Source organism: Onychomys torridus, chromosome 11, assembly GCF_903995425.1.
Source record: "Onychomys torridus chromosome 11, mOncTor1.1, whole genome shotgun sequence".
Lineage (NCBI taxonomy): Eukaryota > Metazoa > Chordata > Mammalia > Rodentia > Cricetidae > Onychomys > Onychomys torridus.
Window position 1 is genome coordinate 57,382,088 of NC_050453.1, and position 17,488 is coordinate 57,399,575.

Genomic DNA, 17,488 nt, shown 5'->3' on the forward strand with positions numbered 1-17,488 from the left:
ATGCACCGGAAGCCCTCCTCGGCAGGAGATGGCGGTTGGAAAGGGTGCCCAGGAGGCATTTGGTTGGTAGACAGCAGCTGTTAAGTTATTATTGTTGGGTGGTATGGAAGAGGAGCCATGGAAACACAGATCTGTGATAACCACAGCCATAAACCACTGCCTCTGAGACTGGCCTTGGCGTTGGCGATGGACTCTGGCCAAAGTCACAGGGTCACAGCTTCAAAAAAGGTTGGCCGTGGTGTAACCAGGGTGTGGCATTGCTTCTAATACCATCAGATCGAAAGTGGAGATGGCCTGAGACTCTTCTGCAAGGCCCAGGCTTTCTGAGGAAGAGGGTAGAGGGAGTCCAGAATGTTCTTAACAAATAATAATAATAATAATAATAATAATAATAATAATAATAATAATCAAAGACAAGCAGAAGGCCGGTGCCGGTGTCAGGCCTGGAGACTTTAATGTCCAGTTGGTTGGAGTGGTTTTTATGACAGACGGACTCTGGCACCCATCAGGCCTTTGTGAATGACATCAGAAACTCTGCCAAATCCTGCTTCTGGCTGGCGAGGAGAAGGGCCAGCCCTGCCCATCTATGGCCTCCTGCCTGGTTGAGGTGGTTCCTGACCACTGCTGCTCAGTCCACACAGCTGGCTACTGAGGGAGGGGAGGCTGCTGGCCTGGGCTAGCCCTTCTCCATTCCAGCGCCCTCTGGCCCTTGGTCATGGCAGTTCTAAGCTGTGGCATTCTGGGTAGGCCTCACGCCTGGGAGGAATAAGCATATTCTGAGAGTCCTGATGCTGGTTTGGACTGCCCAGGGAGGACCTGAGGCTCAAGCCTCCCAGGGCATGGCCCTGCCCTCTGGGGATTCTCGCTTCAGTAGCTCGGCTGCTGCCACCTCTACTTCCTCTGGTTCCATCTGGCAGGCATCCGCCAGGGCCTGGCCTGTTGCCATGACGAAGTTAGCATCTGCTGCTAAGGAGTCTAGTCCTCCTTGAACCAGAGCCTGCAGGGAGGAGAGGAGATTGGGTGGGTCTTCCAAGAGAACTGACTTCTGGGGCCCTCCACTGTTGCCCCTACCCTCTCCCCGTGACAGACTGTCACCAGGTCACCCCTTGTTTGTGGCCTGCTGCTCTGTCCCAGCCCCCACCTCACCTCCTGGATCAGGAAGGCAGTAGCTGGAGCTGTGCACCTGTGAGCTGAGTTCCTGGGAACGCTCTCCTCAGAGTTCCTGCTGTGGGGTGTTTCCAGAGACCTTGGCACGGAGCCCTTACTCCCCTCCCGCACAGGAGGCTCTGTCTGGAGGAGCTGTTCCAAACACACAGAAGCAAAGATTCCCCCCCCCAAACAGATACATTAGAGCCAACTGATATACCAGAGCCCACAGCTCATCCAAGGGAGTCTCCACCAAGACCTACAGCCTGGGGAGGATGCAGGAACACAGGATCCTTCTGTGATGGATGGACTGCTACCTCCAAGGCCCTCCCTTTGCCAGAGCCCCACTCCTAGCACCGGGCCAGGTGGTGGCTATATGGCACATCCTCCCAGGCCTTTGCCTTTGGTACCTGGCATGGGGAAGGAGGCACCTGGCCTCCAGGCATCTCTCTCTGGGTCTCCAGTCCTTTCCATTTGTCCTCAGGGGACTTGCTGTGAGGTCCTGTGGGCAAGGCAAGGCAAGGTCAGTGGGGCTGCTGTCTCCTGGTGGGCTAAGTCATCAGAGCCTTTCTTGGCCAGCTTCGGAAGGTAGTCTAGAGGAGAGACACATGTTGAAGCCTAACCAACTCCAGGTCAGGCAGAAGTGGCCCAGCTCTCCTTGCCCAGTGCTTTGTCCTTATGGTCTGGAAGAGGCTGAGGGCCAGGCTCACCAGCAAGCTCTTCTTCATTGTGGCTATGTGCATGCATGTTGAAGTGTGGGGGAGAGCAAGGAAGTATCCCTATTGCTACTGCGCTCTAGCATTCTGGAGCCTTCCTCAGACTGGTATAATGCTCTCCTTCCCAGGGCTCAGCAAGCTCCCATCCCATCATAAAGGTGCTAAGTGGCTCTCCCAGGCTCTAAGGAAAGAGGGCACCCTCACCACCACCCCCAGAAGGCCCAGCTTCTTAGACACAGAAGGGACTGACCAGAGCCCCTGCAGGGCTGTCTGAAGGGTCCTTCTCTGGGAGCAGGTATGTCTGCCTCTTCCAGGAACTCCCTTTCATAGCAGATGCTGGAATAGAAGCAGAGCAGGCTGGAACCCTTTCACTGAGGTACCAGTGAGCATCCTGGCAGACTGCAAGTGGCCTTCACTCCAGGGCTGATTCTGCCAGCGCTTGACTCTATCTGTCCTTGACTCTGGGGGAGCAAGCCAAACTCACGGCTGCCTCCACTCTTGCTCAGTGCCCCCCTACCCTTCTCACGTTCTGTATCATCCTCACACTCTTAAGATGCTAGTTCTCAACTCTGACTACACATGGGCTCACTTGGCAAGCTATGAAGCCCATTGTGTGTGACTCACCGTAGACACTGGCAAGTCTGAAAGCTCCCAGATTATGTCTCCTGTGCAACTGAAACCGAGAATCACTCTGGGCCAGCCTATGGACATCAGTAACTCTTCTGTATTCCCTAACTGGTCCTAATTGGTCTCAGTCATACCACACAACACACACTCTGAAAATAGAGGCCAGGTCTGATGCTTCTGTGTTTCTACACTACCTGCACCATGGTGACCCAAAGACATGCGTTGAGCACTCTGGGCTGCACTCAAGAGGCCTCTTTGGATTGGAGAGAGGTGTGGACAGGCCTGACCAGGGGAAGTGGCTACTCAGTTGGTGCCTGCCTTGTCCTGCCCAAAGAGACAGACAGCCACTCAGCTGGCCTGTCCAGAGCAGAAGCCCCACTGAGAACCCTGTGTTACAATCGCAAAGCGGCTCTGCTCCCACCTGATTGTATTTTATGATATTTAAACCACAGCCTGGGATTAGTGAGATGGGAACTGCCCAAATCCAGCAACTGACCTCATCATCCAGAATTTCCTACCGTATATGCTGCTGGAGGCCCTTTATTAAACATTACTATGTGACCAATACATTGCAGTCAGTGCCTCCCTACTGAGAACCACAGAAAGGCTAGCTCAGGTTTGTGGTCAACGCTGACAAGAGGCTGCCCCCTGCTGGCCAAAGATGCCTCTTCAATCCAGGTTTGCCTCTTGTGTTAGGGGTGCAGAGGGGTCCCCAAGGGCGCACAGAAAACAAAGGACAGTCTACACACTTCATGGTGCCTCCTTTCCCACTCGAGCCTAGCTCAGAATTCGTATACCCACAGATGGAAGTTACCACTGTTACCTGGAAAACACCAGGCTATTTCCATGGTTGCTGTTGCCACAGGCAACATTGGCATTGGCATTGTTGGTATTGGCACGAGCTAGAGGATGGGTGCCTGGGTTATGAGGGAAGTCCTCCAAGAAGACGGGTGACTCCAACTCTTCCATCTCTATCTCAGCAAACTGGAGGGGTCTCTGGTTGGCCATGACAGGGGGCAGGGAGTTGGTCCTTTCCAGGAAGTTGTCCACTTGGCCAAACAAGCCTCCGGTCCTCTAGAGGCAAGGGGGAGAATGGGAATACTGAAAGCAGTAAGTGGGTGTGAGGATACGGAGCACATGGGCGTTGGGGTGGGCCGCCATCCTGGGGAGGTGGTGCTAGGATGAAAGCAATGGCATTGGAGGATGAAGCTGAAAGGCCAGAAGAAAACGGACTGAAAAGTGATACTAGAACATGGTCGCCACCCTCAGCGAGGCCTAAATTTGATGGACAGACAGGGTGTGCCTAAGGAACCATACATGTGTGCCTAAGGTAGCACACACATGAACACATGGCACACTGAACTGGGAGTCTGCAGAACTGAATTCCAGCTCCCCTCTAATCAGGTGATACAGGGCATTGCATGTCATCTCTTTCGGATATCATTTTGTGAAAACCTAATAGAGTTTAATGGGGTGCCCAGGAAGAGTCTTCAAGATCCAATGGGTTGCAACTCTCCACAGAAGTAAGCATCAGGAACTAGCCTGAGTAGAAACAGATCCTCAGGAGATGGAATTAGATAAGAATTTGTGAATAACGTAAGAAAAGGTGTATCATACATGTAATACTTTTGGGTCATAGATTCTGAGCCCCCAGGGTAGCAAGGTGTAGGTGGTGTCCTCATCTCCTGTGCAGCCTGGCTCCTAGTCCTTCTCTTTTTGCTACTTACTACATCTGGTCCCTCCGAAGTGAGCCATGGCCCTCACTCACCCGGAATATCCCCTCCTCCATGGCAGCCTCCACCATGGCTCTCTCCAGCTCCTCCTCTGCTGTCAGGTCTCCTGAGATGGTGCGGTGGATCTCAGGAGCTGCCTCTTCCTCTATGGTCCGCAATCCAGCCTGGGGATGGGGAAGGGACAGAGGACCTGCAGTTCAGCGGAGACCAGAAATGCCTCCCCCGGCCCCGCTTGTTGGGAATCCCTGCAACCATAGCTCTCCTGAAACCTGTTCTCCATCCTGGGTCAATATCACAGGACCATGCGGCCCCTGTGGTCTGAGAGTCTGAGAGTCTGCATTCTGAAAAGTCTCTAAGGAGGTAGAGACTTTATACCTCTCCCATCCAAGCCTCTCCTTATTGATATGTGTTTTTTTTTTTGTTTTTTGTTTTTTTTGTTTTGTTTTTTGTTTTTGTTTTTTTTTTGTTTTTGTTTTTTTTGCCAATGAAACTTCATATCACGGGGGGAGGTGGGATCTGTGGGTGGTATGTAGAGTGAGTAGAAAATTTCTTAATGGGGTTGGGGATTTAGCTCAGGGATAGAGCGCTTGCCTAGCAAGTGCAAGGCCCTGGGTTTGGTCCTCAGCTCCAGAAAAAAAGAAAAGAAAATTTCTTAATAAAGAAAAATGGGAAAAAAGAAACTTCATATCACAACTAATAGAACGCATCAAAATGAGCGTTACTTGATAATTTCAAAGAGGGCATAGTATCATGTCTGGGACATTCTTACCCAAAACGCACATTTTCTATCTAGTGTGAGGGAACATCAGACCAACCCAATCAGAGGGAACAACATGACCTGTGTCCTCAAAAGGAAAGACTGCCGAGTGATTCCAGAAAGCAAGATGCCAAGGCAAGATGGCGTGTATGCAAGGCGTATGCTTCTGAGTTGGATACTTTTCCTGTAAAGGACATCATTAGGGCAGCAGGTAAAACTTGAAGGAAGTAAGGGGTAGAGTACAGTTATGTATCAACACTCACTTCCCAGCTCCAGTGGTTGCATTGTGGCTATGTGGGAGAATTATGTAGGGCAATGCCACGCTTTCTGGAAATTCACACTGAAGTATTCTGGGCGGACAGAGTGTCATGTGAGAGTTATTCTCAAATGGCTCATAGAAAACGTTGCAGTTGTGTAAGGTATAAAGTTATTTCAAAACCACCAGGGCAATTCAAATACGTTATTGAACATATAGCCCAGATGTGTGTGCATTTTGTTTTTGAAGATTTATTTATTTATTTTAACTTTATGCGTATGGGTGTTTTGCCTGTGTATTATGTCTATGCACATGTGTGTGTAGTGCCCGAAGAGGCCAGAAGGGGGCATCAGATCTTCTGGAACTGGAGTTACAGATGGTTGTGAGCCATGCAGGTGCAGGGACCTGAACTCGAGTCCACCTTTGGAGCAGGGAGTTCTGTTAACCACTGAGCCATCTCTCCAGCCCTACATGTCTACTTTTGAATTTTGAATCATGGGCATTACGATGAACACAGAGTCAAAAGGCCTATGAGATAAACAGTGCTAAACGTTTCTTCTCAGACTCAGTGGAGCAGACCCCTGGGTGGGGCAGGGTCTGCTTTCTTTGGAAACCTCTTCTCTGACTAGAGGTCTCTCTTTTGAAGAAATCAGATTTTCTTTGGTCTAGTCACTGAGAGACGAAGAGCTCCCAGATCTATTTCTGGGGCCCAAACAGCCCCCATCATGGTCAGAACTGAACTAGCTTCTCTTATATTTTTGGTTGTGAGCCTAACCTTTAACCACTGAGCTATGTCTCTAGCCCTGAATTATCTTCTCATTCTGTTCATCCAGGTCCCCTTCTCTTTGCTTCCATCTCTGACCGTTGATGACGGACCAGAGAAGAACTTAGTTCAGCAGGGACGTCCCTAGGAACCTACCTAGGTGGGCTTACCTGTATCTGAACTGTGTCCTTTTTGGGCCGATACCCATAATATTCCTCCTGGCGCTTCATGAACTTCCGGAAGTGTTCCTGGATGAGGAACGTGGCGTAGAACTTCCCCACTGTCACCTCGTCATCTGCAGACAGCCAAAAGGGAGGCAGTGAGGGCCAGTGGGAGTCTCACGGGATTCGGAAGGGAAAGCTGGGGGTCAGCAGGCTGGGGGGGTCAGCAGGTTGGGGGGCAGCAGGTTCAGGCGTTCGGTCCATCCTGCTGAGGCGGTGAATGGACACCTTTCGCCCTGAGTGGGATACCCTGTTAGAGACTCACGGTGTTCATAGTCTCTAGATGCCAGATTCCTAAGGGCCTTCTTGAGGAAGACTCTCAGCCTTCCTGTGTCTGCCCTAGACCTGCCCCCCCCCCCCCCCCCCAGGCAGCACTCACCTCCTATTGGAGGAATGACCTGGTCCAGGAGCTTCATGCTGGTTCTTTTCCAGATCTTTTTGATGATGGCTCTCAGCTCCTCATTAGCTTGTTCGAAGTTGCCTGGGGCAGGCATGAGAAAGGTAGGCGCAGCCCTGAGGTGACCGAACTTGACAAAGTTCCACCAGCTGCCCTTAGCTCCGCACACTCTGGCTCAGTGTTCTTTTGGGGGTAGCTGCTGTGCTCTGTCCTGACAGTGGGATGGGGGCAGGGGCAGGCCGACCTCTGGGTGCTGTACTTACTCCCCATAGGTCTCGGCTCACCATGATGAGACTGGTTAATTTGGTAGGCCATCATCTCCCTTCCTCTCTGTCAAAACGTCAAGTCTCTGCGTACTCCAGTCTGTCCCACGGTCCCCAAGCAGTCCATCTGATACCCTAACTTACTCCTTCCTGAATCCTGGCTTCCCTCTTCTTGTCTGCCCAGGGCTGCCTTGGACTTCATTGGCCCAGATAGGGAGATGGTCCCAAAGGCACTGGAACCCTGCTTCTAACCCTGCTCCTCCCGTGTCTGTATTTTAGGGGTTTAGGAGCCTACAGGTTTAGTGGAATCAATTGTGGGCTCTCATTCCTGCCCAGGACTGAGTTCTACCTCTGTCCCATCTAGAACCACTCAGGTTGACCCCAGTCCTGAGTGATCACCGTCATGCCTCTGGGCCTGACAGAGCTGAGGAACCTGAGACAGAACCTTAGTGAGCTTGCCAGGCAGAGCAGCCTCAGACTCCCTGCAAGACCCGAAGGGCGCGAGCAGTTGGTGATTGTGGCCTGGTTTCCCTCTGTTCACATTTCTGGGAATCTGTGTCAGAAGCCACCCTCGAAGAGAAAGGGGCATCCACGAGCAGGCTCTCACCTTCTGTCTTGATCTTGAGGGCTGTGCGTACCAGGGCGAAGAGTGTGGCATTGAAGGTGACTGTGCCGTCGCTATTCAGGGGCATGTTCATGCCCACCAGCCTCTGTGCACAGAGAAGGAGGACTCACTGATGTACTGGGACCAGGCCCAGCTCATCAGGTCATCCTCACCTGGGTGGGATGGGAAGGGATGGTTGTAAGGGCTGCGGTGTGGGCTGACTAGGATGCATCCATGAGACCTGAGGTCAGCGGGGAGGGACTTGGAAACTGCTGTAGGACCTGGATTGTCTACTACGGCCCGTGTGTTAAAGGTTTGCACCCTTGGGTGGTGCTACTGGGAGGTGGTATAAACTGTAAAGGGTGGGCCAGGGGTGCAGCTTTGGGTCACTGAGGAGCAGGGTTTCTTTTCTCTTTGGGTCTTGGCCATGAGATGAGTGGGTTTGCTCCACCATGGCTCCTACCATGGCACCTACCATGGCATGTTGAGTCACCCCCTCCAACCGGAGGCCTAAATGCAGTGAGTTTGCCTGATCTATGGATTGGAATCCCCAAACTGGGAACTAAAAAACCCCTTTCTCTCTCTAACATTTGCTATGGTGGTGATCATCTGACTGACATAGTCACCCAGGAAGTCATTGCTATAAGATGCCTCCTTCTACCAGGCTCTCCCTGGCCACCTAGCGCCACAGCACCTGTTGATTTTTCTTCCCTGAGCCACAGGTACTTAGCCTCACAACCTACCTTACATGCTACCCTGTGTGGGCAGAACTTCCCGAAGCCCAGAGGGGGCTGGATCCTCCTCAGTAGGGTCACCACATCCAGGTGCTTGATTCTGCCCCTGTGGGAGGACACGCAGACTAGTAGATCCAGGAATGTCACCCGGAGCACCCCTGCTCTCCACTCAGAGAGTGAAAAAGAAGGGAAGGAAGCCAGGGCCCAGGAACATTTCCTGGTTTTAAAGCCTGTTCAAAAGGCCTAGGAGCCTAGCATATTGTTTTAAATATATTTAGTAGTTCTTTGAAAATCTCATACAATGTGTTTCGATCACATTCACTCTTGCCTCTGCCTCCCTCAACTCTCCTCAGATGCCCCCACACCCATAGCCTTTCAAAAGAAGAGAGGAGGTGTGGGTTCATGGCTGCTCACTACAGAATGGGGCTCTCCATTTTGGGCAGATGCATGCTTTCTTTCAGGGAGCTACCCTGTAGCACAGGGGATTTGGATTTCATTTCCTTCATGCTAAGGCCATCCTCAGGTTTTGGTCAAGCTGAAGGGGGGTGGGTTCTGGGGTTGTACTAATAAATCAAGGGAGTGGCAGCCTACTTCAAAGACCCCTCCAGAGCTGGGAATACAACTGCAGTGTGACCATGACCTCCAGAATAGGCCCCAAACAGAACAACCAGGAAGGTCAGGTGAGTACATTCCCAAGGCCCTGGCAGTAATGGAGTGCTGCCCTAGGAGCATTCATTTGGGATGTTTTATGGACTGCCTTGTGCTCAGAGCTGGCTGGGAAAGCAATGAGACATTTCTGTCTTGGGAGCACAGCGGTCCTTGCACTCCGAGTTAATCATTAAGAAAACCGGGGATGTTAAGCACACAGGGTTGTCTTTTCAAAGAAAAAGATGTATGACTTGTTTTTCTGCCCAGAAGGCTGGGAATGGGGGTTTCTAATAGTCTAGGGGACCCCCGCACTATCTGTAGGGCCAGGCCATACCTGGCTCCTCCAAACTCCCACAACCAAGACTGAAGGTGGATAATAGTCTAGATGACCTTTGCACTATCTGTATGGCTAGGGGGCTCCCCCAAACTTCCACAAGCAGGACCAGAGGTAGGCAATATCCTAGGTGATCTCTGCACTATCTGTATGACCTGCCCAGATCTCCCCCTAGACCTTTAAGATAGCACATAGAACCCATCTTCGTGGAAGAAGTGATGTGGACTTTGAGAAGAGTTTCGATGTAATTATGCTTTACCATGCACACGGGATTATGTTGTACTAGGAAACTTTTTTGTACTGTATTTAAATATGGCTAAAATAAACTGCCTGGTGTCAGACTCTAAAGTTAGAACCAATACCAGCTACTGAGTCATGTTGAACTGGGTTTCCTTCTTGCCTCACATGAATCGGTACTCTGCTGGTCTCTGCTGGCTGAGGCATTTGCAGAGACACCCACATGGTCTGTATTCTAGGTGCTGAGTACACACACACACTCACAAACACACACACACACACACAAGCACACACAGGCCCATATGCATACTTGGGATTGAGCCCAGGGTCTCTCACATGACCAGCAAGTGTCTATCACTGAGCTGCATCCCAGCTCCCAGGCCCAAGTTAGTACTGTGGGGTAGTGATAAAAGCAAGTAAATTAAATATATATATATATATATATATATATATATATATATATATATATGTGTGTGTGTGTGTGTGTGTGTGTGTGTGTGTGTGTGTGTGTCTGTCTGTCTGTCTGTCTGTCTGTCTGCCTGCCTGCCTGCCTGTCTGTGTAAGTAAATACTATGTCTGTTCAAGTACCCATGGAAGTCAGGAGAGGGTGACTGATCTCTTGGAGCTAGAGTTACAGACCGTCGTGGCTCATCTGACATGGGTGCTGGGAACCAAACTTGGGTCCTCTGGAAGAACAGCCAGTGCTCCTAACCACTGAGCCATCTCTCCAGTCCCTCCTCCCCCCAGTAGTTTTTAATGTTCCCACTGGAAGTGTTTTCGAGTGCAGTTGCCAAGGACTCTGGACAGTCTTGCCTTGAATTTTGGTGCCATCACTTACTTTGTGATGCAGGACAACTTAATTTCTCCGCACCTCAATGTGCTCATTTGTGAGACTACAGTGACCAGAGGACATTGCCTTAGGGTGTCGGAAGCACTGGATGAGCCAATACATGTAGTATTTAAACCTGATAACTAGGACATGTTTAGCAAAAGTGATCCTACTACTTCTTCTATCAAGAGAAGTAAGAGAGAAGTGCCCCCCGCCCCAGGCTTGAAAGTGCAGGCAGATGGAGGAGCAGGCTAAGGGTAATGAGGACTCTAACTCAGACAGTCTGAGTGGGGCCTGGGACTCTGCATTGTACTCAGTCTCCAATACAGCCGGTGAGCAGAGCCCACAGTGAGCAGCCAGGCCTGGAGATCCTGGTGAGGTACTGGGAGCTCACTCCTCACCCCCGAGTACTAAGTGGACAACTAGAAGCTTGGTGAGCATTTCCTCAGAAAGTCAGGGGGTTTCTCCTTGGAGGGAATCCCTTCCAACTCTGAGACACGTCGATTCCCCTTGGAACCTTGGGTGGATTAAGGGAGAACAGATGGACTCCCGAGGGAACGCTAGGATGCAAGGGTGGGTAGTCTGATAAGCACCCAGCACTGCCCACAAAGACTCACTTAGCCTCCGGGTCATACTCGGCCCAGATGGCCTTGAACTCATCCAGGTGGTGAGGGCCCAGAATGGACCAGTCCCTTGTGAGGTAGTCAAAGTTGTCCATGATGACAGCCACGAAGAGGTTAATGATCTGCAAAAAGATACAGGCTCGCACAGCACAGGCAGGTGAGGCAGTGACTGGTGTCGGGGTCGGGGGGCAGGGGCAGACTAGGCATGGGCTCCTTCCTCATGCCAGCCCTCCAGCTCACTCCACATTCCACAAGCAAGTGAGCCTGGACTTCTCTTCTTGCCCAGCATGAGCTCTGCCCAGGTGCTTGTGCCCATTCGCTAAAACCAAGGTAGGGCACCTCTTGGGGAGCCATTCTGATTTCTGAGAGCTCTTCTGCCTCTTCTGGCCTGGCCCATGTCCCTCTCACCATGCCAGCCTTTTCCTGTCTGCACTGGGGGTCCTTGGAATCGCCAGGCTTGCTCACATACAGACTCACTCCACCGTGCCAGGACTAGGTCTTGTTCACGGTTCTACCCCTCACCTGTCTCTGTGCCTGGCAAACATTAGACATCCAAAGGTTTGGGGTGAATATAGGGAAGAAAAAGGAGCGCCAGTATGAGGGGACCCAGTGGACGCCTTCCTCACAGACAGCCCTGACACCCCAAGTGACTTCATGCTGTTTCTGACCCGAAGGGGGGGGCGCGACCTCTTGACTCGTTTCCACTCACTTAGCCTGTCCGTTATCTTTTAACTCAACATCTTTCTGTGCTGAGGAACAGTGAGGGTTAAATGTCTCTACTGGAAGCCTCTCCCCATTGAGAGCCGGCCTTATCACAATCCTCTTGATTGCAAACTCCGTATGTGATGTGTACACTATATATATAGTAAGCTCACCGTGCACACAGTGAAAACATCTTGTAGCCTGACTGGAGCAAGAAAGATCTCACAAAACAAAGACACCCCCAAAGGATCAGAAACACGGACAGTCTAACAAGAGCTTCCAGTGTCCCTAAGGTGTCCCCCTGTAGAAGATGATAGGCTCCACCCAACCTCACCCCCTCAAGCCCCGCCCTGGCTGGAGCCTGCCGACTTCCGTTCTCACCAGGAAGGCGCAGAGCATGTAGAAGCTGATGAAATAGTAGTAGGCAAAGTTGGTGCCACACGTGTACTCCTCACCCGGGGCGTAGTCTGACTCTGGGTCACACAGCTTCCCGTAGCTACAGGCCAGCAGGATCTCTTGCCAGGCTTCTCCTGTGGCACACCTGAGCATGGGAGAGACGCTGTGTGTTGGCCTATAGATGTGCGCATGGTTCTCGGGATGTCAGCCAGGAGGGCTGAACAGAACTAGGCTCCTCCCCATGGGTAGGATCCCTACAAGCTTGGTCACAGTGTCCCCTCCTCTCTGCAGCCCCGCTGCTCCACCTTTATGCAGGGCGAAAGTAGAGCTGGGCTACAGAAAAGACCCTTCTTGGCGTGGGGTGGCTTTTACCCATGATGACAGCCACTGTAAAAGTGAGTGTCACCGATCAATGTCAAGGGTCACTGAGGCCTCAGCAATTTTCAAGAGGGACATTTGACCTCTGAACTCTGCTTCCGCGGGGTAAAATAGGCAGTGTTCCACTCGGGAGGAATTCAGTGCCAAACATCAATGCCAGGTTTTCATAACGGTGACAACTGGGTATTAAGCCAGGCAGGGGACACCACCAGCACAGGGCCTGTGTGGGTCGGGCACTACTTGGAGGAGTACAGAGGGGGAACCCCTGGAATGCAGAGGGGGAACCCCTGGAGTGCAGAGGGGAACCCCAGCCACGTCAGGGACGCGTGCCTGAAGAGCAGCAACACAGCTTGAGGGAAAGTCTGGAAGTTGTTGTTCCGGTTAATCTGTGTCCCGTCCACCATGGCGATCTTCCCGAACATCTGCGAAGCACAGAGAACCAGGATACAAGCAAGCTCCACTCATCTCTTCTTCCGTCTCCCGCCACGTCTGAGTGACCTGCTTCCTACCCTCAACCTTATTTCTCCCCGGTGCCTTTCACTTCGGGCCGTGTCAGATCTGAAGCCAAACACACTGGATTCTTTCCTGGGTGCTGTAACATTCTTCCTACCACACCAAACAAAAGGCGGGGGTAGACAATTTCTCTACGGCAAGCACTAGATTAATCAAGACACGGGGAGGGGTTCTGGGTGAAGGCCTCCAGCCAAGGCTTCAGAGACCAGGTCTGCTCCCCGAAGCGCACCACGCGCTAGCGTCTCTCCTGGGCTACACCCTAGCTCATAATACGGAGCATCTGGGGCTCAGTTCTGCCTCCTCTCTCAGCTTGGCTCCTGGGATGTGGGAGGCAGGGACGTGATTCAGTAATGAGCTGCGTGGTTGGTAGGCCTTTCTGGGTCCACAGACAAACCCTCTGGCTTAGCTAGGACTCACCCTTTGGCCTGGGCCCACCTGCCCCTCACCTGCATGCCGATGACTGCGTAGATGAAGAAGAGCATGACAATAAGCAAGGCCACGTACGGCAGGGCCTGTGGGGAAGAGGACGCAGCACCAGCTAAGTGTTTTGAGGGCCGCAGAACCACGGCCCCGGGGCCTGCAGCCTGCCCTCCCTCGGCTCACCAGGGACGTGCCTGGCTCTGGAACTCTGGGACCCCACCATGGGCTAGTGGCATCCCTGGGTCAGTTTCCTGGGTCCCTGGTCTTGGCCTGTTGGGCTGGGCACTCGCACCTGGAAGGACTTGATGAATGTCCACAGCAGGGTGCGCACACCCTCTGCCCGGCTCAGCAGCTTGATCAGTCTCATGACCCGGAACAGGCGGAAGAAGGCACTGGAGATGCGCGCGCTCTCATCTGGGTCCTGTGGGGCAGCAGCCCCAGAGGTCAGTCTCGGGGTGCCACTCCAGAGTAAGGGGCAGGGCAGGCAGGAAATGCAGTGCACGCACGCGCGGGTGTTTTGGGTTTGTGTGTGTGTGTGTGTGTGTGTGTGTGTGTGTGTGTGTGTGTGTGAGAGAGAGAGAGAGAGAGAGAGAGAGAGAGAGTTTGTGTGTATGTGTGTGTGTGTGTGTGTGTGTGTGTGAGAGAGAGAGAGTGTGTGTGTATGTGTATGTGTGTGTGGGGTGTGTGTGTGTGTGTGTGTGTGTGTGTGTGTGTGATATTCATAGTGGGAGGATTCCAGCCCCACTTCACAGATCCTATTGTCTCATAGCCTTGGACCATCCTGAGATGCAGGGCTCTGGGACAGTGTGTCTCAACCCTGGATGTAGGGTCCAAGCTATGTAGTAAGCCAGTGCTTGGGAGCAGAGCAGGGATGCTTTCTGGGATGAGGCTGCAGCAAGGCCCACTGCTGGAATCCTGTTCATCTCTCCTTCTCTGTAAAGTGGCACTAAGCTATGCATCCGGTGGCCTGTAAAGTCTTCAGAAGTGTCCAATAGCTTTACCAAGCTGTTTGCTGTACACTCAGCGTGCTCACTCCCCCTTGCCCCACCCTACTCTTGAGTGTTGCAAGTTGGGCAAGCTCCTGCCCTCCTGCCAGCTTTAGTCCTGTTCCCTGTGTGCCAATTTGGGCCCTGTTCTCTGTGCCCGCTAAACTGACACGGAGGTCCTGTGCTCTCCTCTCTAGAGAAGGTCTGGGGAGAATCCTCCGTCCGTTCCTCGGAGCTCTAAGGTAGCCACTACATCCATGCATATTCTACCACAGAGGCCCCCCCACCTCTACCCAAACCCCCGACCCTCACTGGGCCCTACTCTAGGGAAAGGAACCCCATGCGATCCATGCAGCCAGCTCAGCATGCAAGCTGCAGGGCAGGGTGAGCGGGCTCATGCGGCCTGAAAATTACAACGTTCCCGCAGCCTCCACCCAGGCAATAAAGTCCCCCGCTGGAGGCCAGGAAAGTCTGTGGAGACAAGAGACGAGGGGAAGGGGAGGGGAGGGGAAGGGGAGGAAAGGGGAGAGAAGCACATGGGAGGGAGGTGAAGAGAGATGTCAGAAGGGACAGACACAAGGAGAGTTGAAAGAGAGAAGAAGACAGGCAAGGGGTGGAGACCTCACGTGGCTGCAGTTGGGGCAGAGAGTGGGTGGGAGCGAGGACAAAGCTCTAGGGAATCATGAGGCAAGAGGCCCGGGCAAGGGAGTAAGAGGGGAGGGAAGCCTGGACAGAGACAGGTCCCATCTCATCTTTGAGAAGCGTCTATGGGTGCCAAGGGCTTGGGTTCTCCCTGGGTCTGGGTTATGCGATACAGGGAACATCCTTGCTAAGGACATATTGGGAAAGACATGCTCACAGTTATAAGTAGATTCCCCCCCCCATCCCCATAACCAGGGTTGATGCCCTCCCAGGGGTCCAGCTTCCAGGGAGTGGGGGAGACTGGAGACACCTCCTCCCACCAGGTGTCACTCGACTCAGAACTGGGACCAGGATCAAGGCTTGCATCTCAGTGGCCTGGCTCCTCAGTGGTTGGGTTTATAGGAGTGTCTATCTTTTCCCTGGCCACATTTCATGAGATGCCCATCTTGGGAGCCCTGGGTGGGTCAATGAAGGAAGTAATCATGGAGCTTCCATGTGCCTGCAGGGAGATTGGTCCCAGCCCTCGGCTCCCTGCACCACTGGCCTCGATCCTGGCTGTATGTCAGGTTCATCTAGAGAGTTATACAGTATGTGGGCCACTTCTGGGGCCCAGCAGGCCAACGAAGCTAGTGACTATGGACCAGGCCTGGCTGCAGAGGTTTCAGTGCCTGAAAGGTTTCAGGAGAGTCTCATATGTAGCCGGATGACAACCCTGTTCTTGTGGAGTCTGACCAGTGGCCACTCACCATGAGTGGCCACTTGGATTACAATGAACATCAAATGAAACTAGAAACTAGTTCTTCAATGCCATCAGGTACATTTTCAGTGACCAGGAGGTGCGTGTGAACAGCGCAGGGTGGGGCTAGCATTGTAATTCTGATGGGCAGGCAAGGCCTTTCCCTACTTTGTATGCCAGGAATGTAAATCAGCCTTAACATGACTCAAACACATATCCTGGTGAGGGAAATTTTCCACTTCTGAAAACCAGAGTATGACCATGACGCCCTCCACAGCCAAGAGAAAGGTCTCTGGCACATGGGTCTCAGACTTCGAGAAGGAACTGTTTGAATTGGAGCTGTTTATTCTGGCTGTTTCGAGTTCTGTCTTCAGGCTGCTTGGGACAAGTGTGGCTCTTAGGCCACAGAATATATTTTCTTGGCAGACAGCATGCACGAAAACACACAGCACATATACACTACACATTGTTCTCTCTCTGCCTGCCCCCACTGATTTTTTTCCGGAGCCCACCCCCTATCAGGCCTGAGCAGATGGAGCTGTCTGTCACCATTTGTGATGAGGTGAACAGGGTTCCCAGGATCCTCCCCTAGTACAACAGACAGTTGGTGTGGCAGCCAAGTCCCCAGAAAGTGCCACTTCCCCCAGGGCTGAGCTTTTGGAGCCTCAGCTCAAGGCCCCTTCCTCACAGATTCAGGCTTTTCTCAGCTGGGCTCCCCTTTCAGGCATCTCTAGGGTTGGTATCTGTCTTTCCCATCAACTTGGTGCTTTGGGCTAGGAGGTAGGAAGTTCAGAAGGAAGCCCTGCCTATGATGAGTCTCCTGCCTCAAATGAGCTATCACTTGGGTAGAATCTCACTGCTCCTCAGCTGGAGTGGCTTAGGTAGATGGATACCCTTCTCTTTCTCTTCTTCCTCTTGGCTTCCTCTGCCCGTGCCTGGCTCCCGGGTGCGGCTCAGTGATGAGCCCAGAGGATACTGGTTTTTGCTTTCTGCTTCTGATCTTTGGATCGCTTCTTCCAGCTTCCGCTTGCCTTTCGCTCAGCCTTCAAAATACGCCCCAAGTTGACCACCTCTCACCATCCTTACAGCCCAAACCCTTCTCTGTCCCCTGCCATGTGGACTGCTGCACGCCCTTCCTGGCTGCTGTCCCTGGGTCAGCCCTGGTTCCTCCTAGCACAAGTTCAACATGGCAGCCACAGTGATCTCGTCAGACCTAACCAACACGGCAGCCACAGTGATCTCGTCAGACCTAACCAACATGGCAGCCATACTGATCTCATCAGACCTAACGTCTGAGCATGTCTGCACCTTCCAAAGAGCTCTTCGCCATCTCAGAGATCTGACCAGAGCTTGTTAGCCCTGTTCTGCCCCATTCCAGCTACAAGGGCCTTCTGCTAGTCTCTGCATTCAGCAGGCATGCTCCTCCTGCAGTCCCTTTACACATTCTCCTTTTGCTTTCTAACAGTGTCTGTCATAGCAACAAGGCTTACTCCTTTGCTCTATTCAGATCTTAGCTCCAATCTGCTCTTAGTACCACCCTCTCGTTCCCTTCCATGCTCATCCTTACCCACTTTTATTTATCATCATGCATCCTATCATGTGATAGATTTATTGTCTGCTGCCCATGACAGTTTTGTTCCCTGCTGTGCCTCGAGCACCCAGAGCCACACAAGGCACATAGAGGTATTCAGTAAGTGTTTAATAAGTGGCATAAAGGACTGACTTGATCAAAACCTTTAGTACATTCCTATGAAGTGAGTGGCTCATGAAGTTCACAGCCTCCCCAGCCTTGTCCAGCCCCCCTTCTCTCCGCTGCATGTCCGTAGG

The 17,488-nt window shown here is 52.3% G+C and overlaps 1 protein-coding gene across 1 annotated transcript in view; it reads right to left on the reverse strand.

The window, feature by feature from the left end:
• Window positions 1-481: 481 nt before the first annotated feature.
• The window catches only part of Cacna1s (calcium voltage-gated channel subunit alpha1 S), a 66,550-nt gene continuing 49,543 nt past the window's right edge, over window positions 482-17,488 (reverse strand). Inside the window, exons 29-43 of the mRNA XM_036202223.1 lie at window positions 13,590-13,718; window positions 13,324-13,389; window positions 12,695-12,786; window positions 11,972-12,131; window positions 10,883-11,010; window positions 8,227-8,323; window positions 7,487-7,589; window positions 6,599-6,700; window positions 6,169-6,293; window positions 4,258-4,386; window positions 3,313-3,563; window positions 2,113-2,198; window positions 1,557-1,648; window positions 1,147-1,299; window positions 482-997 (exon numbers count right to left, since the gene is read on the reverse strand). Coding sequence (XP_036058116.1) covers window positions 824-997; window positions 1,147-1,299; window positions 1,557-1,648; window positions 2,113-2,198; window positions 3,313-3,563; window positions 4,258-4,386; window positions 6,169-6,293; window positions 6,599-6,700; window positions 7,487-7,589; window positions 8,227-8,323; window positions 10,883-11,010; window positions 11,972-12,131; window positions 12,695-12,786; window positions 13,324-13,389; window positions 13,590-13,718 — 1,887 coding nt within the window. The 3' untranslated portion in view covers window positions 482-823. The remainder of the gene's footprint in view (window positions 998-1,146; window positions 1,300-1,556; window positions 1,649-2,112; window positions 2,199-3,312; window positions 3,564-4,257; window positions 4,387-6,168; window positions 6,294-6,598; window positions 6,701-7,486; window positions 7,590-8,226; window positions 8,324-10,882; window positions 11,011-11,971; window positions 12,132-12,694; window positions 12,787-13,323; window positions 13,390-13,589; window positions 13,719-17,488) is intronic.